Source organism: Eptesicus fuscus, chromosome 6 (assembly GCF_027574615.1).
Source record: "Eptesicus fuscus isolate TK198812 chromosome 6, DD_ASM_mEF_20220401, whole genome shotgun sequence".
NCBI classification, from domain to species: domain Eukaryota; kingdom Metazoa; phylum Chordata; class Mammalia; order Chiroptera; family Vespertilionidae; genus Eptesicus; species Eptesicus fuscus.
The window spans coordinates 13,899,571-13,925,607 of NC_072478.1; the positions used below are offsets into that span (position 1 = coordinate 13,899,571).

Sequence of the window (26,037 nt, forward strand, 5' to 3'; positions counted from 1 at the left end):
CCATGCACAAATTCATGCACAGGGCCTCTAATAGACACACACACACACACACACACACACACACACTGAGTGGCCAGATTATTATGGGTTCAGAGATCATAATAATCTGGCCATTCAGTGTAAATTGCAGGGTTGTATGATTGGAATAGATGAGATTTAGGTTTAAATTCCTACTCCATAAGTTACTATCTGTGTGAAATTTAATCTCTCTGTGCCTCAGTTTTCTTACCTATAATATAAAGTACTTAGCAAAGTGTCTGATATGTGATAAGAGCTCAACATACACTGTCATTATTGTTATTCCTGGTCAGCCTTCCAGTAGTGATTAGGAGTAAAACTGTTAGGGGTAGGGAGAGCCTTATGATATTATTTTAGGAGGAAACAGTACATAAAAATGTTTTGGAAGCCTGGCTGGTATGGCTCAGTGGCTGAGCATTGACCTATGAACCAGGAGGTCACGGTTCAATTCCTGGTCAGGTCATATGCCTGGGTTGTGGGCTTGGTCCCCAGTGTGGGGTATGCAGGAGGCAGCCGATCAGTGGTTTTTTCTCATCATTGATGTTTCTATCTCTCACTCCCTTTCCCTTCCTCTCTGAAATTAATAAAAATATATGAAACAAAACAAAAAAGAAAAAATATATATATTAAAAAAATGTTTTGGAAAAGAAAACCCCAGGGTACAGAATGAGATGGGGCAAGTAACAAAAGTGAGGAAAGAAGACTTGAGTCCCTGGTATTTGTAGAAATTGGACAGAGAAAGAGAAAGAAAGATCCTGCCCATAATACTCCCTACAGGGACTCTGCATGGGCACGAGAAGCCATGATTTAATTAGGAGGAAGTTCTAATGCCCCAAACAATCCCAATACTCCAGACAACATTTTACATTTAAGAAAACTAAAGTTCTGGTGGTTAAAGTTATTTGCCCAAAGTTACACTGCTATTAAATTAAAATTTAGATATTGCTTCAAATTCAATGCACCTTCCACTGAACCAAACTGTCTGAAAAAAATTCTTCATTAAGTCCTATCTCTGAGAAGGAAGAGGCCAAGTTATTTGGTGAAAATAAATACATACCAACAAATACATACCAGGTAATTAGGTCTATTTAGTGGAAAAGAGGGAATATTGGCAAGAAACCTGTTTTAAGAGCTTAATACTAGAATTTTAATCCTGGCATTCACTGATTGTGTGACTTTAGGCAAAAAACTAAAATTTCCAATTAGTTTGCTTGCCTGGGAGAAGCTTGCACCTTGAAATAAAAATCAAAATAATGTATTTTGAACCTATTTATAAACTAGGTTCAGACTTCTGGTTCCAGCAATATGGCAAAGTAGTTAGCTTCAAAATCCCTGAAATAAACATCTAATTATTCCAGAGAAGGAACGAAAGAAAGAGGAAAGGAAGGGAGGAAGAGAGGGAGGGAGAGATAGGAAAGCTCCTTACTTGAGTCTGAGGCTAGTATAATCTTACACCAAAAACAGACAAGGGTAGAGCATAGAATGACAAAGGAATATTACAAGCCAATTTTTAAGAACAGTCAAAAAAATTCCAAATAAAATATTAGCGATCCAAATCCTCGCCTCCCCCCCGCAAAATAAATTCAACAAGCTGATCCTAAAATTCATATGGAAGAGAAAATGGACCAAGAACAGTAAAGACCATTTTGAAGAAGAACAAGTTTGGGGGCACTAGCCTTACAAGAGACCAAAACTGATTATAAAGCTACATTAATTAAGACGGTATGATATAGCGAGTGTAGTGATAGAGAAATAGACAGATGAAACAGAGCATCCAAAAGAAAGCTTCTTATATCACAGACTAGAGGCCCGGTGCACAAAATTTGTGCACGGGTAGGGTCCCTAGGCCTGGCAGGTGATCAGGGATGCTCGGGGCCTTCTTTCCCCTGGCTGCTGGCTGGGGCCTTCCTTCATTCCGCGGTGCCCCCTGGTGGTCAGCGCATGTCATAGTGAGCGGTCAAACTCCTGGTCAGTCAAACTCCCAAGTGGATAATTTGCATGTTAGCCTTTTATTATATGGGAGGATATGGCAATACAGATCAGTGGAGAAAGCTGAGTGAACTATACAATAAACATGGTTGGGAGGATCCATTGGGAAAAAGTAAAATTAGACCTCTATCCCAAAATGAATTTCAGTAGGTAACATTGAAAGTATGATGAAAATATAAGTTTTTACTTTTTCCCATAAATAGAATGGTTTAACCAAAGGACATTAAATGTTCTTCTAGAAAACAATTTGAATCTCTATAAATACTAGAATAAATGTCCCAGCTAATTGAAACTAAAATTACAAGGTTATATATTATAATACAATAAAATATATAAACACATACACATATGCATTACATACCAAGTACAAGTTAAATGCACATAAAAATAGTATAGTCCTTATAGATTATAAATTACCATGGGAAAAAGGGTATTTTTATTAATTCAAATGCCCCTATTTTAGTCACATAATTTTTCATGACATAATTCCAACAAGCAGCCAAACTGAAATGTAGGAAGAAATAAAAAGTACACGGATGATCATGATCTACTTTATGGTGCATTCCCACCTTTTTGCTATCACACCTCTGTCCCTGCAACTGAAAATTAGAATCAAGATGCTACACACAGTTTTATTCCTTGTTTTTTTCCATTTAAATTGTGAGGTGATAATTTTCATAAATCACTCAAATCTCTGACAATCTGTTTTGAATGCCTGCCTAGCCATCCATCACATTCTAGTTCATGCTAATCTCTAGCCTCATCTCCTCCCTTGGTTCACTAAGCTTCGGTCAGGATGGTGTCTTCGTCTGTGAGGAGAGGTCTTCCTCACCATAGGGTGGTTAAACAAGCCATTTCTTTTTGTTGGGTACACTGTCCTTTCCTTCCTCCTACATCCCCACCTAATAATAAGAATAAGAAATCAGCACTCTGAAAATCCTATACAATGAAAGCCTAATATGCAAATCAACTGAATGACAGAACAACTGGTGGAATGACTGGTCGCTATGACATGCACTGACCACCAGGGGGCAGATGCTCAATGCAGGAGCTGCACCCATTCTGCAGGCCCCAGGCCAGCCAAGGCGGGTGCCAGCAGGGGCCCCCTGATCGCCCCGCAGAGGGAGGCGACTGGTGGTGGTGGGAGTGGGGTTGGCCGGCGAGCGGGCGGCGCCAGGCCGGCCAGGCCTAGGGACCCTACCCCTGCACGAATTTCGTGCACCAGGCCTCTAGTGTTATAATATACCCCCTTTCTTCATATCACTTATCACACAATTTTTAGACATGTATTTATTGGTACAATTTGTTAAGTATCTGTAAGCAAGGACCATGCCTATTTTGTTCTCTGCCTTATCTCTAGTATTTAGCACAGAATCTGTTCCATAGAAGTGAAATATATAATTACAAAAACCATTTTCTTATTTAAATCTACTGTTGTCTAAACCTTCCTTAAGCATGTTTACTTGTATTTTTTTCTTTAATTGTGCTAATCCTATCTAATAAAAGAGTAATATGCAAATTGACCATCATTCCAACACATAAGATGGCTGCCCCCATGTGGTCAAAGATGGCTGCCACAAGATGGCCAGCAGGAGAGGGTAGTTGGGGGCGACCAGGCCTGCAGGGGAGCGCAGTTGGGAGTGACCAGGACAGCAGGGGAGGACAGTTAGGGGTGACCAGGCTGGCAGGGGAGGACAGTTAGGGGCAATTGGGCCAGCAGGGGAGCAGTTAGGCGTTGATCAAGCTGGCAGGGGAGTGGTTAGGGGGTGATCAGGCTGGCAGGCAGAAGCGGTTGGGGCAATCAGGCAGGCAGGCAGGCGAGCGGTTGGGAGTCAGCAGTCCTGGATTGTGAGAGGGATGTCCTACTGCCCGTTTAAGCCCAATCCCAGCCTGATGGGATCGGGCCTAAATGGGCAGTCGAACATCCCTCGAGGGTTCCCAGATTGGAGAAGGTGCAGGCTGGGCTGAGGGACACACACCCGCATGCATGAATTTCATGCACTGGGCCTTTAGTTGTATAATAAAATTAAGATTTTAATAGTGGAAAAAGTTAAATTTCTTATATTATCTCTAAAAAACAATATACAGCTAGTTATCCTTCAAAACTATTGAAATGAGGGCATATCAATATTTTAAATTGTAGCATCACATTCTAAAATTCTTACTATCTTAAAAAATTATGATTCTAATCCCATTTCATTAACCTGATAACAGTATTCTTTCGATTACCATGGACACATAATATAATTGTTGCATTCATAAATAAAACATTCTAAACATTCAGTTGTGGATAAACAAAAACAATGCATTTGATGAAGAAATGTTAATTGGCTTTAAAATGCTTTCTTAACCCTTTGCACTCACTTGCTTTTTTCTCGATTCCTTTATTTTAATGCTAACCGTGTCGAGTTACACTCGACATCTGAGTGCAAAAGGTTAATACAACCACATAAATAAAAATGTAACATTAAACAGGAAGTTACTGTTGTACATTATTAGAACAGCTGTCTGCTTAAAAACAGGAGTCTGGACAATATTCCTATTTTAAACAAACCTATATTTGTGATTGAAAAATAATGATTTCTATACCCCACAGTCATGAATTAGGAGTTTGCAGACATCACTACTAAATAATAGTAACAACGATGACATCATAATATTCAGTAATAGGAGGAAGATATTTCAATAGTTTTCTAAAACCGCAGAATGTGAAGTGCAACTATAATCCTGACAGTGAAGTACTATAGTATATACCACAGGCCAATTAATACTTTGTCCTATTGCGATGCATCCTTGATTCTCTAAGTCAAGATATTTATTAAATACACATTACAGCCAACTTTCTTTGAATGACCCCATTTTGTATGTTATTTCTTTATACCTGTATATCACAAGTATCAAGAATGAACAACCTATAGTTTCCGAGTCTAGCTCAAACTAAATATTCTGAGATGTTAAGTGAGCATAACCTTTTGGCCTGACAGTCTAACGACCCTATATAATAAAGAGGCAATATGCAAATTAACCATCATGCCATCACAAGATGACTGCGCCCACAGCGGAGGCGGGGTTCCCGTAACACAAGATGGCTGAACCCACAGTGGAGTTCCCATAACGAGTGATCAGCAGGGACCTGAGGCTGTGTGGAGCCAGGCCAGGGTGGGGGACCTGAGGCTACACCCCCACCCAGACACCGGGCTGGAGGACCTCAGGCCGCGCACCCCGCCCAGCAGGGCTTGATGGGGGACTCAGGCCACGCACCCCACCTGGCGGGGCTTGATGGGGGACCTCAAGGCCTGCCCCCACTTTGGCACTGGGCTTGACGGGGGACCTGAAGCTGCGTCCTGCGCCTGGCGCCAGGCCAGGGCCTGGTGGGGCTTGACGGGGGTGGGGCCGGCCGGGGCCAGATCTTGCCCAATGGGGATGGGGCCAGTTGGGTCTGGGTCTTGTGCGATTGAGGCGTGCGGATAGGCGGGGACTTGACTCTGGGTCCCATGGCGCGCCCCAGACTCTGACAGGAGAAAGATGTTCATATACATTTTACTAATTTTCTTTCATCTCTGACACTTCTATTATAGAGAAAGGGCAAATAGCAACATTAAAATATTCCCTCTAATTAATTCCCTTTTAATGTGCACGAATTTCGTGCACCAGGCCACTAGTTGATAATAAATGTCTAAAAATTTGCTAGTAAGAATGAAAGAAATTTTAAGAAATAAAGGCAGAAAGAGGACAGTGAGTTTTTACTCATGTAAAAATTCATTTATTAAAGATTTTAAAAAATTGATTTTGAGAGAGAGGAAGGGAGAGGGAGAAAGAGAAACGATCAATGTTTCAATTGGCTACCACTTGCATGTGCCCTGATTGGGAATTGAATCTGAAATGCCCAACCAAATGAGCAACACCGGCCAGGGAAAGCCTAAAAATTTAGAAGAAAGCTTCTCAGCTCTCCTTATCTCTTTTCTCATGAGAAAAGCCCCCAAACACTGTACGTACTCCTTTAGAAGACTCAACAAAAAAGAAGCATAAGAAACTCAAAACAGAACATTAAAAAAAAACAACGGATAAAAGCAATCACGAATACTTAATCTTGGAACCTTGAACTTTGATTCAGAGAAGTAAAGAATTCAGAACTCCATATTTACCCTCTGACCAAACAAGTAAAAAAGAATATTAAAAAAAAAAAAATATTAAGTAAATGTTTCTTAAGAAGTTTTGGGATACATGTCTCATACATGCTGGTTTTCTGATTCTCTGGAATTCTAAATAATATTTTCCTTAACAGTTTCATAAAATATCAATCTGTCTTTGAAGTTTATACTACTATATAACCTATGAAAAATGCTTTCCAGGAACTCAAGTCAACAAATGAGGATCAGGCAAGTTGTGAAATACAAGATTTAGAAGAATCTTCTAATAGAAGAAATGGGAGGTTTAAAAAAAGAAATATTTTCTGGATACCCCTCAAACACTAGCTATGAAGGGACAAAGAAAAACTAATCTGGTTTTCCAAGTTAAAGATGGGACGGGGAGACAAAACAGACCAAGTGCAAATTAAGTAGATTTAATTTTAATTGCCTTAACAATAAAGAAAAAAGCATTTTACTCCTGTTGCTAACAGAATCTGAGGCTCTTCCAGCAAAGAGACTAAAATAAAATAATGGATTTTCATTCAAGCTTTACAGTTGCTAAGTCTTAATAATAAATAATGAAGGTGTATATGAGCAACTAACGTTTTACATATTTACAACAGCTGATGGCTATTGAAATGGGCTTTCACTATGAAAATGAGAGTTCTAACCCAGGTCAGTAACAGACATGCCTACCAGACATCTCCACTCAAATGTATACAACCACCTCAAAATCTGGGTATTGGAGACTGACCTTACTATCTTTTTTTTCAACATCCTGGTCATTCACTCTTCTTAGCTGTCCAGAAATATGAGCGCCTGCCTTCTCACTTTGCACATTCAACTGTCATTCAAATCCCACCAAGTGTAAGTTCTTTAACAGCCATGTCCTGTTCTCCATCTTCACAGTTATTAACCCTGGCTCAAGTCCCAATTAATTCTTGTCTGGACTACCACTTCATCTCTTACTTTGTCTACATTCAACTGATTTTCTATACCATTGCCATCATAATGTGATTATTGTCACGCTACTTAAAAACCGTCAACTACACATCTACAATACAAATTTTTTAGCAAGATATAAATTCATGTTCTCGTCCCTTCCTACCATGACAATCTCATGTCATCTTGCTCCTCTATTTCCAATACAGCAGCAATATTTATTTATCTATTATTTACTTATTTATTTATCCATCCCCACCCAAGGATATGTTTATTGATTTTTACACACAAAGAGAAACATCAATATGAGAGAGAAACATCAATAAGTTGTCTCTCCTATGCTCCCCAACTGGATATCAAATCTGCAAACTAGGTATGTGCCCTGACCAGTAATTGAACCCACAACTTTTTGGTGTTTGGAAGATGCTCCAACCAACTGAGCCACCTGGCCAGGGCATACAGCAGCAATATTTAATTGCTTTCACTTTCCTGGAATGTTCCAAGGACATATACAGTTTTGTTTATGTGTTCTCTCTGCCTGGTATGCTACTTATCAACCTAGAGAATATTACCACATCTGTTAAGATCTGGCTTAGTAATTCAGCACTTTAAGAAGTATTTCCTGGCTCTCCAAAGGAGGACTGACATTTGTGTCTCATTATGTTCTATGCATACATGTGTCATATCACCTATATCAGTGGTCGGCAAACTGCGGATCGCGAGCCACATGCGGCTCTTTGGCCCCTTGAGTGTGGCTCTTCCACAAAATACCATGTGCGGGCGTGCACGTACAGTGTGATTGAAACTTTGTGGCCCATGTGCGGAAGTCGGTTTTCGGCTCGCAAAAGAAATTTCAACCGTTGTACTGTTGATATTTGGCTCTGTTGACTAATGAGTTTGCCGACCACTGACCTATATCACTCTATATCTAGCGACTGAAGTCCTTGAGCACAGCTGTGCCTATTCACCTTTATATTTCCACTGCCCAGCAATCTGGCACACAGTGCACAATGAAAAACTATCAGCCAGATGAAGAAATGTTTACTGAGAAGTATATTTAGTTGTGAGTTCTTCTACCTCACTAAACCAACAGGGTGATATGATTATAAATAATACTATCCTGTCAAAGAAGCAAATAGTTGACACATTTAGGGTGCATATGAAAGACATCAGGTCAATTTGAGAATGTGACAAAAATTGTTTCAAACCAGAAATTGTTTAAAAATGTACCTTTCGCTGGCCCTGGCCAGAGTGGCTCAGTTGGTTGGAGCGTAATCCCGTACACCAAAGGGTGGGGGGTTCGATCACCAGTTGGGGCGTGTGTGGGAGGCAACCGATTGATGTTTCTCTCTCTCTCTCAAAAAAAAAAAAAAAAAAAAAAAAAAAAAAAAAAAAAAAGCACCTTTCTGGAAGTCTCTGAAATATCCATTCATTATACATTTCCTTATTCTGTATTAACTGGTGTTGTTTTTTTTGAATAATTATATATATTTTAAATTTATTACAGATGCCCAACATTTTCCACCCCTTTGCCCCACTCGACCCAGCGCCTATCCCACCCCAGGTCTTCCCCACACTAGTTAGTGTCCGTGTCCTTATATAGTATGTTCTTTGGTTAATCTCTTCCCACCCTCTCCACCCACCACCCCTCTGAGATCTGTCATTATGTTCCATGCATCCATGTCTCTGGACCTATATTATTTGTTAGTTTATTTTGGTCATTAGGTTCCATATACTAGTATAAGTGAGATCATGTGATATTTATCTTTCTCTAACTGGCTTATTTCACTTAGCATAATAGTCTCCAGGTACATCCATGCTGTTGCAAAGGGTAAGAGCTCCTTTTTTTTTTAATCCTCACCCAAGGATATTTTTTTCCGATTTTCAGAGAGACAGTGGAAAGGAGGGAGGGAGGGAGGGAGGGAGGTTAGGAGGGGGAAAAGAGAGAACAATGTGAGAGATACATCAATTGGTTGAGGAAACTCCATACTGTTTTCCACAGTGGCTTGCACCAGTCTGCATTCCCACCAGGAGTGTACTAGGGTTTCCTTTTCTCCACATCCTCACAAGCACTTTTTGTTTGATGATAGCCATTCTGTCAAGTGTGAGGTGATAACTCATTGTTTTTATTTGCATCTCTCCGATGATTAGTGAAGCTGAGCATTTTTTCATGTCTATTGGCCATCTGTATATCTTCTTTGGAGAAGTGTCTTATTCAGGTCTTTTGCCCATTTTAAAAATTGGAGTCTCCCTGATGTTGAGTTGAATGAGTTCTTTGTATATTTTGGAAATTAACCCCTTATCAGATATATCATTGGTGAATATGTTCTCCCATACAGTGGGTTCTTTTTCATTGTACATTTTCATATATGGTATAGCCCAGCAGTCACCAACCGGTGGTCCACGGTGGTCCGTGAGGTCCGAAAGGTTGGCGACCGCTGGTATAGCCTATTGTTCTTGGGCTAGGAACCTGCAAAACATGTTACTGTGTTAAATACTGTAGGCAACTGTAACACAATAGTATTTGTGTATCTAGACACAGAAAAGGTGCAGTAAAAATCTATACTAATAAAAGGGTAATATGCTAATTAGATCGGAAGACTTTCTGGATGTCCTTCTGGACAAAGCCATGGTGGTGGGGCCGAGGCAGAGGCGGTTAGGGGTGATTAGGCCAGGAGGGGAGGGAAGTTGGGGGTGATCAGACCGGCGGGGGGGGGGGGGGGGGGCGCAGATGGGGGTGAGCAGGCTGGCAGGGTGGGGGCAGCTGGTGGCGATCAGGCCGGCAAGGGGGGGCAGTTGGGGGCAAGAAGGCCAGTGTGGGGGGGTCATTGGGGACGAGCAGACCGGCAGGCAGAGTGCTTAGAGGCCATTAGGCAGGCAGGCGAGCGGTTAGGAGCCAGGGGTCCCGGATTGCAAGAGGGATGTCCGACTGCCGGTTTAGGTCCAATCCCACAGAGATCAGGCCTAAACCGACAGTCGGACACGCCCCAAGGGGTCCCAGATTGGAGAAGGTGCAGGCCAGGCTGAGGGACCCCCCATGCACGAATTTCATGCACTGGGCCACTAGTCCTATATAATAAAAAGGTAACATGCAAATCGACCGTACAGTGGAACGACCAGTCACTATGATGTGCACTGACCACCAGGGGGCAGATGCTCAATGCAGGAGCTGCCCCCTGGTGGTCAGTGCTCTCCACAGGGGGAGCGCTGCTCAGCCAGAAGCCGGGCTCACACTGGTGAGCGCAGTGGTGGTGGTGGGAGCCTCTCCTGCTTCCGCAGCAGCGCTGAGGATGTCCGAGGGATGGCTTAGGCCCATTCCTGGCCTGCTCCCCGCGGGGAGCGGGCCTAAGCTGTCCATCGGACATCCCCCAAGGGCTCCCAGACTGCGAGAGGGCGCAGGCCGGGCTGAGGAACCCATCCTCCCCTGAGTGCACGAATCTCATGCCCTGGGCCTCTAGTATAGTATAAGTGATAAAAAATGGTTTACCCGTATAGGGCACTTAACATGAATGGAGCTTGCAGGACTAGAAGTTGCTCTGGCTGAGTCAGTGGTTGAGTGGTGAGCAAATGTGAAGGCCCAGGACATTACTGTGCACTATTGTAGACTTTATAAACACTGTACCCTTAAGTTACACTAAATTTATTAAAAATATTTTTCTTCAAGAACAGTGGAAGGGAGGGAGGGGAGGACAATGTGGGAGATACATCAATTGGTTGAAGAAGCTCCACACTGTTTTCCACAGTGGCTACACCAGTCTGCATTCCCACCAGGCGTGTACTAGGGTTTTCTTTTCTTTAGCTTACTGTAACTTTTTTACTTTATAAACTTTCTAATTTTTAAAAATCTTTTGACTCTTTTATAGTAACACTTAGCTTAAAACACAACCACACTGTACAGCTGTATAAAAATATTTTCTTTGTTCATATCCTTATTATGTAAGCATTTTTTCATTTTTAAATTTTTTACTTTTAAAACTTTTTTGTTAAAAACTAAAACACAAACACACACTGTAGCTTGGGCATAAACAGGGTAATGATCATCAATATCACTGTCATCTACTTCCACATCTCAGCCCACTGGAGGGTGTTCAGTGGCAACACACAAGGAGCTGTCCTCTCCTATGATAACAATGGCTTCTTCTGGAACAAGTCCTGAAGGATCTGCCTGAGGCTCTTCTTGAGAAGGTTATCACTCTTTTCAGTAATTTTTCTCATCATAGATTTGCTTGTAGGCAGAGGATATACCATTAACACCTCTCTCTATTAATGAAAGCTTTCCATGTTAGTGTCCGTTTTCAAACTTAGTAAGGAGCTTATTGAGGTCTGCAAAAGCGTCTGCTAAACACTTAATTGTAAATTTTCATGAGGGATGGGTCTTCTTTTTCTTCTCCTAGTTTTTTATGTTGCCTCTTCTTAAGTTACACATTCCTTTTCCAATTCCAATGACTCCTCATTAGCCAATTACTCAGGAATCACCTCCAGAAGCTCCTAAATGTCATCCTTAGGCTAAAGTTGTTTGCCATCTCAACCACAGTCTGATTATTGTGGATTATTGTAGTCTCCTCATCCTTGGCAAATCCTCTGAAGTCACGGATGGGCCTCCTGAGTGTCTTCTTCCAGATGCTATCGGTACATTCCTTAGTGACATCACCCCAAGCCCAAGCAAGGTTCTTGATGCAGCCATAGATACTGTAATCCTTTTAGAATTACATTAGCTTCTTCTCAGTGTTTTCCTCCGTTGCAGCAATAGCCTGTGCAAAGGCCCTCCTCAGATAGTAGGCCTTAAAAGCTGCCATAACTCCTTGACCTATTAGTTGGGTCTGGAGGGAGAAACACCACTTTGATGTTGGGATGAAGATCACCATCAAAAGGAGGATGGATGTCCAGGAGCATTATCAACAACTAGAGGCCCGGTGCACGGATCCATGCACGGGTGGGGTCCCTCAGCCTGGCCTGCGCCCTCTCGCAATCTGGGACGCCCCCCCAGCCCCCGAGGGATGTAGCAGTGCCGAAGCAGCAGGTGGCCGGGCGCAGCTCTCCTGCTGCTCATCCTGGCCCCGCTGCACCTGTTCCCAGCCATGAGCCCGGCTTCTGGCCACCAGGGGGCAGCTCCTGCCTTGAGCATCTGTTCCCTGGTGGTCAGTGCGCATCATAGCGACCGGTTGTAAGGGTTGCTTAGGCTTTGATATATATATATAGATAAGCAAAATCTTGAAAAGTATGCTAGTCTCCAAACTGTACTTGTCCATTTCCTTGGCACAGCAATTCAGGAGAGCATCTTAGAAAAGGAACTGGGTCATCCATGACTTCTTACTGCTCCTATAGTACAATGGCTGCCTGTACTTACTGATAAGCTTGAAGGTGTTCTCACTGTGCCAGATCACAATTTGTAGCCTGCAACACTGCCCCCAAGCAAGACTGTTATCCTGTCCTTAAAACCTTGAAACCTGTCATTGACTTGGCCTCCTTCTAGATAAGAGTCCTTTCAGGCATCCATTTCTAAAATAAAGAGGTTTCATCTATATTAAATATTTGCTCTAGCAAGTAATTTTCCTCCACAATCAGCTTATCCAGAGTTTCAAAAAATTCTTCACCTGCCTTCACATCAGCACTCACAGACTCACCACTTACTTTCATACGATATAATGAATAACAACTCTTAAATCATTTAAAACACCCAGAGCTAGTGGTAAATTCAACACTGTAGTCGGGTCCAACCTTTTTCTTTCAACATTGCAAACAAACTTTTTGCTTTGGCCGTGATCATCATGGTGCTGAAAGGGACATGTTTCAATGTCTGGTCTTCAATCCAGGTCAATAGAAGTTTCTCCATCCCTGACATAGACCCTTCTCGAATTTTTGTTAGTCCATCGCCTTCAATGAAACTGATCCTTTAACAGCTTTTGTCATTTTGTTCTTGTTCTTCAAGACTGTAGATCGTGGTGGAATAGGACATGCCTGACTGGTAAGCAATAACTATCACTTATTTTCCACCTTCATAGTCTGTAATCACTTTTAATTTTGTTTCCAAGTCAATTATTGTACATGGCCTCTTTCTGGCAACATTAGCAGTGGATTCTGTATACTTAGGGGCCATGATAAACAAAACAACATGAGATTAAATCAAGTACAAGAGAAAATGGTGCAATCTAGAGATGCAGCAAACATGGAAGTACGAGGCTGCTGCCAGGGTAACATGCCATACTGTTTTACAGCAAACCCTTTCTTTATAAACCCTTACACTCAAAATTATGATAAATGGTATTATAAATACATAAACCAGCAACGTAGATGTTTATCATTATGTACCATAATTGTATATGCTACACTTCTATAGAACTGGCAGTGCACTAGGTTTGTTTATACCAGGGCATCACCACAAACAATTGAATAATGCACTGTGCTACTAAGGTACAACAGCTATGATGTCACCAAGCGACAGGGATTTTTCAGCTCCATTTATAATCTTATAGGAAGGATATAATCTCACTGTCGTATATGTGGTCTGTCATTAACCGAAATGTATTTAGAAACAATTATGCCTGCCCTTAAGAGTAGAATCACACAAAACAGTTTCCAGAGACATGAAGATTAAAATTCAATTTTAAGCCGAAACCGGTTTGGCTCGGTGGATAGAGCGTCGGTCTGTGGACTGAAAGGTCCCAGGTTCGATTCCGGTCAGGGGCATGTACATTGGTTGCGGGCACATCCCCGGTAGGGGGTGTGCAGGAGGCAGCTGGTCGATGTTTCTCTCTCATCGATGTTTCTAATTCTCTATCCCTCTCCCTTCCTCTCTGTAAAAAATCAATAAAATTTATTTAAAAAAAAAATTCAATTTTAAAGTAGGCCTTCTTAATCATTTTAACTTAGAATACTTCTGGGTTATTTTCCAAACTAATGCTATCATTATAAAAAACTTTAAGAGCAATAATATTTAAAAATTAGTAGCTAAAGGGAACTCGGCTTGCTAATGTATCAAGAGTTAGCACTTAAGTGATTTCATGGTTTTAATACCTTCCTCAATAGTCCAATCTTATCTGTAAAATGGTTACAAATACATGGGAATTTTATAAAAGTTGTTTTTGCAAAATGATGTGGGGAAAAATACATTTAGAACATTTTTTTAAGTCCTTAAAACACTACTTCCTCTCACTCACCAGGCTAAGAAGACAGAACATACCACAGGCTCATGGTGTGAACAGTCAATAATCTTAAACGCTTTAATACAGTCATTTGCATTCACCTCTGGGAGAACGAGGATCTAGCTTATTTTATTGACACACAGGAAAGCAATTCCAGAGCCTAGGTTCCCCTTCTGCTTCCAATCCCTTTGGTTCAGTGGCCAAGTTTTTCTTATTCTAGAGTAGCACTGTCCAATAGAAATTTCCATGATAATGGGAATATTTATATTTTCACTGTGCAATATGGTAGTCACTAGCCACAGGCTGCTACTGAGCACTTGAATGTGGTCAGTGTGACTGAAGAACTTAATTTTTAACTTAATCTAAATTAAATTTGAATAGCAGCATGTGGCTAATGGTTACCATTTTGAACAGTGCAGTAGAGATCCCAGAATGCCACAGTCAACAAAAGATATCAAGTCTGATCTGGTTCCTGTCAAACTGGGCTTGAGTTAGAACCTTACTGAGCTAGCCCCTTCCCCACCCAACAGCCAGGCAATAGATATGAAGGGACATACAGCTAGGAATATGCAAACTTTTTATGTGAAGCGTCAGACAGTAAACATTTTAGGCTTTGTAGGCCAATAAGCCAAAAGGTCCCTGTTGCAACTATTCAATCCTGCCATTGTAGCAAACGTAGCCACAGACAATCTGTAAAGGAACTCGTGTGGCGGTGTTCCAATAAAACTTTTATTTACAAACACTGAACTTAGAATTCCATATAATTATCATGTGTCATAAAATATTACTCTCTTTTAGATTTTTTTCAACAGCTTAAAAATATAAAAACTATTCTTAGTTCTCAGGCCATACAAAAACAACTGTGGAGCCAAACCACCAGCCTGGTTTGCAAACCTCTCAGAGAGCACATTTAGATATTCAACACTACTAGGCATCAAACAAGTACAACCTAAAACCACAGTTAGGTCCCACAAGAATGACAGTATCAAAGGTTGGTGAAGATATGGAGAACTCTTATACAGTGCTAGCGAGAAAGTAAAACGGTCCAATCACTTTGGAAAATTGACAGTTTCTTTAAAAAGTTAAACATACCCTAGAACTCAGCCATTCTACTTCTACTTAAATCAAGAGAAGTTAAAATTCATGTCCAAAGACTTGCATATGAATATTAACAGTCCCTTTATTCAGTGACTAAAAACTAGAATTCTTTCAAACATCCTCCAAGGGTGAATAGATATATAAAATGTGGTACCTTCATACAGTGGAATACTACTACTCAGCAATAAAAAAATAACCAACTACTGATACTATGCAACAAACTGAATGATTCCCAAAATCACTGCATTGAGTAAAAGTAGTAAAAAACAAGAATACACAGTAGCCCTAACAGGTTTGGCTCAGTAGATAGAGCGTCAGCCTGTGGACTGAAGGGTCCCAGGTTCGATTCCGGTCAAGGGCATATACCTTGGTTGTGGGCACATCCCCAGTAGGGAGTGTGCAGGAGGCAGCTGATCGATGTTTCTCTCTCATCGATGTTTCTAACTCTCCCTTCCTCTCTGAAAAAAAAATTAATAAAATATATTAAAAATAAAAAAGAATACATAGTAAATCCATTTTCTAAAACTCCAAGAAATGAAAACTAATTTACAGTGACAGAAAGCATACTGGGGTTGCCTGGGGCTGAGAGAGGAACAGACTGCAGTCAGGAGAAAATGTTCTGTATTTTGATAGTTGTGAAGGAGTCACAGGTGTATATCTGTCCAACTGTACGCTTTAAATAGATGCAGTTTACTGTACACACAAAGATAACTCTGCTGGCATCAGTTACCCAACAATCCCTATGAATTTACTTTCAAATGTGAAGAGCTGGGTAAGGAGGGATAAACTAGAAGCTGATTTGAAGTCTCACACTCTCACTGGTGATGCGAAGTGTGCCTCTGGGACTTCTAGCACACAGTGATAGAAATCAAATCAAAGAGCTTGATATAGACAGGCTCTAGGAATTCTGTAGACTGAAATCTTTCCTGTTCACAACATTGTGATCTCTGTATTTGGAATATGGATCTTAAGTTAGGCTACAATATAGAATTCCAGAATCCTATATAATAAAGAGGTAATATGCAAATTAACTCTCACACCCTCACAAGATGGCTGCCAACAATCAGGCCGGCAGGGGGGTTAGTGAGGGACGACCAAACGACTGAACAAGTAGGCTGCGTGGGGCGACCAGGCCAGTGTGGGGTGGGGGGCAGTTAGGGGCGACCAGGCAGGTAGGCAGGTGAGCGATTAGGAGCCAGCTGTCCAGGATTGTGAGAGGGATGTCCGACCCTCCCCCCCGTGCACGAATTTTGTGCACTGGGCCTCTAGTTAATAAATAATCCTTTACATTACAGCAAGTTATCATTTGTAACACCTTTGGGATAATGTCCTTATTTTAAATACACCCTGCTGCTCAGGTTCAATTTGTTTAATAACTTTTTGTTATAGGTCTTATGAAGGCTTGATGAAACTTGCTCAGCTGTGGAACAAGAGGTCAAAATATTAAGAGTAGAGAAAACAAGGTCCCATTTTCCAGTAAGTTTTAATTGTTCCTCTCAATTCTTGGGTATGCACTAGACTAGTTTTTGATAAAACCCTACAGGATTCCTCAGGGTCACTGATAGAGAAATAAAAAATAAATCTACTAACACAAAACAAATAATATTCTTTTTAAAAATATAACAAATAATATTCTAAATAATTTGTGGCTATACATTGGGAAAAATGGAAATGAAGGGTTTTTTTTTAACCAAGAAGAGATATGTGAAATGCATGTCTGGCTTCCCAGATTCTTCTTTGTTTTTGACCCTCACCCAAGGGTATGTTTATCGATTTCCAGGGGGGGCGGGGAGGACATGGCAGGGTGAGAAACATCAATGTGAGAGAAAAATCAATTGGTCACCTCCCATTTGTGCCCCAACCAGGGATCAAAGCTGGGATTGAACCCACAATCTAGGTATGTACCCTGACCGGAAATCAAACTCACAACCTTTTTGGTGTATGGGAGGATGCTCTAACCAACTGAGCCACCTGGCCAGAGACCCAGATTCTTTTCAGAGCAAACTATATGTTATAGGTTCCTATAGCCAAATTAAATTTCATGCATGACTTTAGACAACGTCTTTTTGGAAGACAGAAAGAACACACCAAAATTCAGGTGTCAGTGGAGGTGAATAAGGTTAAAAAACTGAGCTTTGAAATTATTTTTGCCAAATTTATGACACATACTTTTGAAACTTTGCAAGCAATTCTAAATAGAATTGGACAAAAATCCGAAAAAAACAACAACAAATAAATAAACAAAAAAACCCCTGCTTTTCCTTTCTTAGTCTTGAATACACCCCTTTTTAACCATGCAATTGACTTTAACTTTAGGGTAAATGTCTAGCATAACTTGATTCTTTCGGAGACTACACACTTTAAATGTAATTTATCATAAAATTACAGATGAAATCAGCATTTGTGTCCAACACAAGTTTGAACATTTAAAAAATTAGAAGGCCACCAGAGCTATAAGACCACAACTTCCTGAAGCATCACAAGGGATATTTCATGAAGTTAGTTGTCTTCAGAGGTATGTAAAGGAATGAATTTTGACTGTTTTCCTGGGATTTTTAAGTGAGAATCATTTTTCAGTATACTAGCATCAATATCTGACTAATGTCAATTTCTTGTTCCATAAGAAAAGTCTTTCACTGCTTATAGGTGTGGTAGAGGAAGGCATATTTAACAGATGAAATAGAAATATTAGTATGAACATAAATATTTTAGAAACATTTACAAAAAGGTACATATGAATGGAGAACACAGTGGTTTATCTGGGAGAATGCTGGAAATCCCAACCAGAATCTTGGAATATAAAGTATTTACCAGGTCACCTAATCCAGGCTCAAAGACTAAATGAATTATCCAATTAAATGGCATAACACATATTAAAGGGTTTTAGCATGGTGCCTGGCTAACATGTGCTCAACAAATGTTGGTTATATCCCTTTCCCTTATCCTCAACCAAATCCCAAGCCAGGGACTTTACAATAACCACCACCACAGTCATCACCTAAATCTTCCAACAGTTCTTCAGTCTTCCAGAGACAGAGGTCTTTTCATCAGCCTACTTCAAGGAAAATTTCATTACTATTATCTCAGTAACACCAGCCTTCTAGAGTTGCTGTGAGCATTAATGCGGCGAACAACTAAAAGTCCAATGCATGAAGTTTCCAACTCTGCCTTCTCTCAAACACATCCTTTCCATTTATGGTAGGGTGTGTGTGTGTGTGTTTGTGTGTGTACATACATGAATGTGTACAAAGGGATGCAAATATTGGACATAGGACCCAGTTTTTGATAACTGCCCTCCTTTCCCCAAGATTTTGATATGCCTCTTGGGTACCAATCTCATTCCACTGAGAATTCCCTGCTATAGTGAGTCACTACAAATGTGAGGCAGGAGCTCAGATGTATTGGAATGGGGGGGGGGGGGGGGGGGATGGGAATAATAGTCTCCTCATTCGGGAACATGCTGACAAAACCATAATCTCACTGTAAATCCACAACTCAATAACCCAGGCTTATTATTATCTTCCCAACTAAAAGGCAAAGCTCCTGAAAATAGGACATCACATCTTATACTTCCTTCAGTGTGTCAGCATTAACACCAAGAACAGGACATAGGTAAATGCTTAATAGTCACTATTTATCATCCCCAAGAATTCAATTTTAAAAAATTCAGCCTGGGGCGGTGACAGGTGCAGGGTGGAGGGGGGTCAATGGGAAAATAAAAGGGGACATATGTAATACTTTCAACAATAAAGATAAATTTTTAAAAAATCAGTCTACATATAACTGTCCAGGAATACATATTGTGACCCTCAACTAGCCTTTCATATAGGTCAAAAGAGAAACACTGGTAAATCAGTTTCTGAATAAAATGTAGTGAGCATTTTTATCTAAAAAGGAGTATATCTTTAAACTCTAGTTCTAAAGTCCATGAATGGCCTGAAACTATAAGCAAATTTTTTTGTAGGTACTTTTCCTCCCTGGAGAGCACACAGCTTCCATCACATTCTAAACAAACATCCTGCCAAACTTCCCCAATACAGGTAGTTGGAGAATCACTGCCATATATTGCTTCTTCCCTGGCTTTGAAGTTCAAGCTCTCATGTTCAAGTTTAAGCATTACTCAGCTTGACTTCTAGCATATTAAAAATCAAATGACAGGATAGTAGTTACCCTTAGGAGAGTGTACAATTAGTTGTTGAGGGGGACTTATGAAGCACTGATAATATTGTGGATTTGGATGTGGTTATAAAAGAGTTTTCAGCCCGGCCAGTGTGGCTCAATGGTTGAGCATTGCCATGAACCAGTAGGTCAGGGCACATTCCCAGGTTGTGGGCTCGATCCCCAGTAGGGGGTGTGCAGGAGGCAGCTGATCACTGATTCTCTCATCACTGATGTTCCTATCCCTCTCTTCTTCTCCTTTCCTCTCTTTGAAATTAATTAAAAAACAACAGCACTTTAAAAAAAAGTGTTCACTTTGTGAAAATTCATCAAGCTGAACACTTAAAATTTTTGTATGTGAAGGTATAGTTTAATAAGAGATTAAAAACAAAACAAAACAGTAGCAGACAGGCTACCATACAAGGGAGACATCAATGTGAAATGCAAAAAAGAAGTCCTTAAAAATTAAAGCCCACAAGGTGAGGACCCGAAACCTCTGGGCAATAGCCAGTGATGCACTGAGGCCCTTAGTCCAAAAGCCTGCAAGTAACTGAGCCTGCCAATGGCCCCACGAGTAAGCGTGAAAGCAGATTCTCCATCCTGTCAAGCCTTGAGGTTGATTGCAGCGCCAGCTGAGAGCCTGACTACAAATGAAACACCATGAACTAGAACCCTCAAGATAAGCCACTCTCAGATTCCTGACAGAAAATCTGTGAGATAATATATGCTTGGTGTTAAAAAAATTAAAAAAAGATATAAACACTATCCTCTTTAACATATATTGAAGTAGCCTTAGTAGTTGTACCTACAAAGACAGTAGCTTATTAGTTTAAATTGGCAATTTTCGCTTCTTGAAAGGCTGTGGTGCAATGCTGCTTTCAAAACCCAACAGAGAAAAAAGAAAATACAGCTGGTTATTCTGAACATTAATTTCTGGATCAATGGAAGTTAATTTCTATGTAAGATATAGATCAGGGAGCTTCTCAATGCATCTTTCTCCTACCTCCATCTAAATTAGAGATTCTGTTAGAATAATGTTTTGAGTTTTACTGCGTAAGTGTTTGAATGATACCATATGCAATATACATCCCTTAACTTTTCCAAAGTCTTTTCTCACAAGAGGAAATATACTAAAGTCAGAGTTATCAAGTAAATGTAAGCATATTATTTGTATAAATCCACAGAAGAGGTAATGGGTTCAGTGAGGGAATGTAGCGATTCCAAAATCATACAACACAAATGTAGCATGTTTTGGAATCACTGTATTAGTTCTTATATGTTTGTCTTCTGAACCTGCTCATAGACAGCACCAGAACTGATGCTTCAGCAGTCTGGCTCCTGTCTTTTCTCAGTTCTGAGTCCTCTGCAGTGCCCAGCACAGCAAAGGGTCTTATAGACATTGAGCATCATGGTATTAGTTTAACTGGTGGTGGTGGGAATCACAAAAGTTACCATTTTTCCCCCCAATTTAAAATTCTCAAAAGTTGTACAGAAACCCCTTCTCAAAATGGACTACCATAGCTGCTATCATTTCCTTGCATATTTTTATAAGCTGAAAAAACAACAATCAATTTTGCTACAATCAGGCTAAATTTCTGCACTCTGTTAAATTTTAACCTGCCAGTTGTAACGATTCTTCATGGCTCTCTAGGGTTACACTGGTGGTCAATGTTTAATAACTTCACATTAAATTTAAAACAAAGTATGAATATTTGAAAATAGTATTTTCTGTTATTACATAGTCATAATGCAGAGCCCAATAATACTTTAAGATTCTGTGTAAGGCCTGGCATAACAACAAAATAAACCCAACAAAACCCCAGAATTCTCCTTCATTTACATTATTATTTATATTACAATTATTTAATATATATATTTAGTAAGTACTTGATATATAATTATAATGCCATACATTCTTCCTTTTCCTCAAGATTCTGATCACCTGCTAGCACTATTAAAGCTTTTTTATCCTTCTTAATCTTTTGCATTACCACTGTATCCTAAGAGTTATCTTCATCTTTTTGCAATAACTAGCCAGCAAAGACACCGAATCCTCATTACCTTCATCTAACTTTATATATAAATTTAAAAAAAAAAGGAAGGAGGGGCATTTGTTTTATGAAGATAAATGCAAATGAAGTTTGTTTGTTGTTTTTACAGTCAGTGCTCTGTACCTTCTGTCTCCTTGGTGGGTGTAAGATATGATCCAAGACCAAGAATAAAAAACCGTGCCCTGACCAGGTGGCATGGCTCAGGGGTTGAGCTCGACCTATGAACCAGGAGGCTATGGTTCGATTCCTGGTCATGACACATGCAGGGTTTCGGGCTCAATCCCCAATGTAGAGCATGCAGGAGGAAGCCGATCAATGATTCTCTGTCATCATTGATGTTTTTATCTCTCCCTTCCTCTCTGAAATCAATAAAATTATATTAAAAAACCAAAGCCAAAACATTGCACCCTGGCTGGTGTTGCTCAGTGGTTAGAGTTCTGGCCTATATACCATAGGGTCTTGGGTTTGATTCCTGGTCAAGGGCACCTACTTGGGTTGCAAGTTCGATCCCTGGCCCAGGTCAGGCCTGTGCAAGAGGCAACCCTGTGCAGAAGGCAACCAATAGGTGTGTTTCTCTCACACTGATGTTTCTCTCTCCCCCCCCCCACACACACCTCCCTAAAAATCAATGGAAAAATATCCTCAGGTGAGGATTAACAAAAAACAAACAAAAGGATTAAAAAAACCGGATTACAATAAGGAGTTGCTGACAGCCACTCCTCTAAAGAAGTTTGACTGTGACATTGACAAAACTAGAAGACAAATCAAAATTACTTTTTCACTATTAACATTTTGTGACACTTAAATCTTCCATAAAACACATATCCAAAGAGATGCTCAAGACTTCAGCCTGAGAATCATATGACACTTGCTCAGTGTTAATTAAAAAAATAAAACCCAAAACCAAGAAACTGCTCACCCTGGTGGTTCAGAAAAGTAGTAGATAATAATGACTCAACCATTTGGTCCTATATAGTAAACTTGCAAATAATCACTGTCTCGAATTTGTAATAGACACCTATTTATTACTGTTTGAACAGTGTTTTGAGAAAAGTATTTCTCTCAATGCACTTCATATGTGTCTCTAGTCCTTCCATTTATTTACTCATCCCAAACAGGGAAGGTGTTATCTTTTTCTTGAGGTTTTCTGCTACAGCGTTAAAGTACCATGTTAAAGTCTGTGAGTATCCAATACGAAAATTTAGTGATTTAACAAAAAAAAAAAGCAATATGCCCCGTTTTCTTTAAAGAGAAAAAAATTCTCTCATGAACTTATCCTATTGATATAAGGATCACTCATTTAGGGAGCAATGTACTACAGCTCTTAAAAGTAAAATAAAGCCCTGGCCAGTTTTCTCAGTGGTTAGAGCATCAGCCCGAGGACTGAAGGGTCTTGGGTTCAATTTCGGTCAAGGGCACATACCTCAGTTGCAAGGCTCAATCCCTATCCAGGTCTGGGTGTGTGTGGGAGGCAACCAATCATTTCCCTCTCCCATTGAGATTTCTTTCTTTTTGTCTCCCCGCTCCTTTCCACTCACTTTAAAAAGATCAATGGAGAAAATATCCTCGGGTGAGGATTAACAACAACAACAACAAAAGTACAATAAAACACTGACTGGCACACTCCTCCTTCTTTTGAAAGTAAGTTCATTTTGGGGTGGGTGGAAGAATAACAACATGTTACTAAAAATAAGGTAGACCCTCCTCTGAGGCAAAAATGCTAGGAAAATTGGGCCCTAGCCAGTGTGGCTCAGTTGGTTGGAGCACCATCCCTTAACCTTAAAGGTGGTGGGTTCAATTACCGGTCAGGGCACATACCCAGGTTTCAGGCTTGATCCCTTGGGGATGGATGTGGGAGGCAACAGATTGATGTTTCTCTCTCTAAATATCAATTAAAAAAATAATAATACTAGGAAGATTGCTTTGATGCACCTTGACTTTCCGCTGGTGAGGAACGACAACCTTTTTGGTTCAAAATATGGGAGAGATCACATTAAGAGATACTTCTTTACAGATGTATAGTCATAAAAGTTCACGGACTTCCTCTGAATTCCCCTTTGGACAGTCTCACCCAGAAAGGCTAGCTAATTCAAAGCCTGCTCTGAAATGCTCAAGGACACCATTCCCACCCCCCACCCAACCACCTCCTGTAGATAAGAGCACCAGTACCAAAGTCAAGGGCCTCTGGTTCACTCAGCCTTACCTTAAGTAAATCTCCTATCAGCTCAGTGCTTTTGCTTGTTCTTTCAGAATGACAGAAGTAATTCTTGCTTATCTACTCTTTCGGGATAGCAGAATTTAAAAAAAAAAAAATCACATAAAATCTTTCACGCTTCTTAGAAATGGCTGCTATAAAACTCAAGGTTCTACACATTATTATCATCATTTTGTATAGTTTTTCGGCTACTTCTTAATTAGGCCATGACACTGGCTTTAAAACACAAATCTTGTGGTCTCCCATCTGTACAGTTTTTTGATGTAACTCTGTCCTAAAAACTAGTCCCTCAGATTCCAAAGATTTAGTCTACAGATCACTGGTCTGAAAATTTAGTCCCTCTCTCCCAATCAAAGACACGGGTATAAGTCACACCACTCTAGCTTCCTGTAGACATGACATTAGAGCAAGACTTATTCCTTTGACTTGAGGAATACTCTATATAAAATGCACAATAAATCTACATTGATTATGCTCTCTACTTGGCAAAACATAAAACCTGGGTGGTTGGTTACCTAGAAAATCTCTGAAGGTTTCTGATAATAGATTGGTGTCAATAACTGTCATAAAAATACCAGATCTAAGGCACAGATTGGAAAAACTTTACGGAGTTTGCAAGAAATAACCCTGAACTCCTCCAGGTCTGGTCCGGGCTGTCCTTTCCTAGGGCCTGTGCCCTGTCTGCGGAGAGTGGCCTGGGCCCAAAGCATGCCCCTGGCAGCTCTTGAACCGGATCAAGACCCTCCACAGCAACCTCTGCACCCAACACAGCACCTCTCAAGACTGACACACCCCCCTCCACCCTGCGTTTCACAGGAGGTGTGGGCACTCAACTCCCTCCCTGTGGACAGGGGCGCCGGAGGGCGGGCGGGCCTGCCCGAAGCACCCATTTTGGAGGACTGGGGCGCTCGGCCTTGTAGCTGTGTGATTAGGAGTGTGGGAGTGAAGGGCGCATCCGTGGGAGGGAGGCCGGAAGGGGGTCTCTGGTATTGGGGGGCAAGAGGAGGAGGGCGGCGGAAAGACTGGGGAGAGCGAGGCTCTCTTTTTGTTATTCGTTTCGGGCCGGCGGGTGTGATGGGGAAGTCCCCGCAGGGCAGAGGCGGCAGGGGGTCTCCCTCCGTCCCGCGTCCTGGGGGCGCCGAGGACTCGCGGGGAGGCCTCCCTCGGCGGGAAGACAGTGACTGCGGCGCGCGATCGGCTGTTCACGCCAGGGCGCCGATCCCCGCACCCCCAGCCCCGAGCCAAAGGCGTGGGACCGGGTGGGAGGGGATGGAGGAGGCCCCCGGCCCGGAGGCGGGAAAGGCCCGGAGCCCGGCCGGGCGGCGGCTCGGGGCCCGGACGGCGACGGCGCGGGCCCAGGGAGCCCCCAGCCAGGCGAGCCGCGGGGGCCGCGTGCGCCCTCTCCCCACGCTGCGCGGCCGCCCCCTCCCCCGCCGCTCCTCTCACCTGCACATGATCCGCCATTTTGCTCCATTCATGCTCCTCTCCGGCCCCCTCCCCCCCAGCGCGCACCTCGGCCGGGCCGCCGCCGCTGCCGCCGCCGTCGCCGCTGCGCCTGCGCGCTGGGGCCCGTCGCTACGCTGGCGGCGTAGCGCGGCCGGGCTGCGCAGGCCCCGGTGGCCGGCCGGTGGTTGGAGAATGCGCAGCGCCGCTGGGACGCCGTAAAGGCGGGGGCAACGTCAGCGGCCGGAGCCGTCGGGGGCGGGGGTTGGGGGGGCGGTGCGGGCCGGGGCGCGCGGAGGGAGGGGGCCGGGAACAAAGCTTTGTTTACATGGGTTTAAAGGGGCCGCGCGCTCGGGCCGGCGGGCGCTGGAGCGGGAGCTGGCGCTGCCTGAGCTCGGTGAGAGTCCTTGGAGAGGCCGGGACCTGTCCCCGCCCAGACCCCCGCACCTGGCGGACTCCTCTCTTCCAGAGCTTCCTCTTGTCTTGCCCCTGGACGCCCCTGGTCCCCGCCTGTGACACTGCATCCCCGAGGGGTCTGCCTCTGCGCCCACCGCGCATGACCCCACGTTGGATGCCTGCGTTCTTCCTGACTTTCCAAGCCCGCGGCCGAGTTTATGTTTGCGTCTCCCTAGCTTTCTGCTCCAGTCGACAAGGACCATTGCTCTCTGATCCTGGGTTTTACCAGCAACCCAAATAGTGATCTTGTTTTCATCTCTATCCTTTTCTCTTCCATAAACATTCATGGCAATAGCCGCCAAATAGTGGCGATGATAGAAACCTGCAGAAGGCACAGTTCCAATCTTCCCAAGTAGATTGTTATCTTAATCAATACTCTAGGCTGCCTCCTGAGA

General features: G+C 42.1%; 1 protein-coding gene across 1 annotated transcript in view; it reads right to left on the minus strand.

Annotated features, from left to right (window-relative positions):
* XPO7 (exportin 7) overlaps positions 1-25,256 on the minus strand; it is a 94,346-nt gene extending 69,090 nt beyond the window's left edge. Inside the window, exon 1 of the mRNA XM_054717233.1 lies at positions 25,190-25,256. Coding sequence (XP_054573208.1) covers positions 25,190-25,207 — 18 coding nt within the window. The 5' untranslated portion in view covers positions 25,208-25,256. The remainder of the gene's footprint in view (positions 1-25,189) is intronic.
* Between the last annotated feature and the right edge of the window lie 781 nt (positions 25,257-26,037).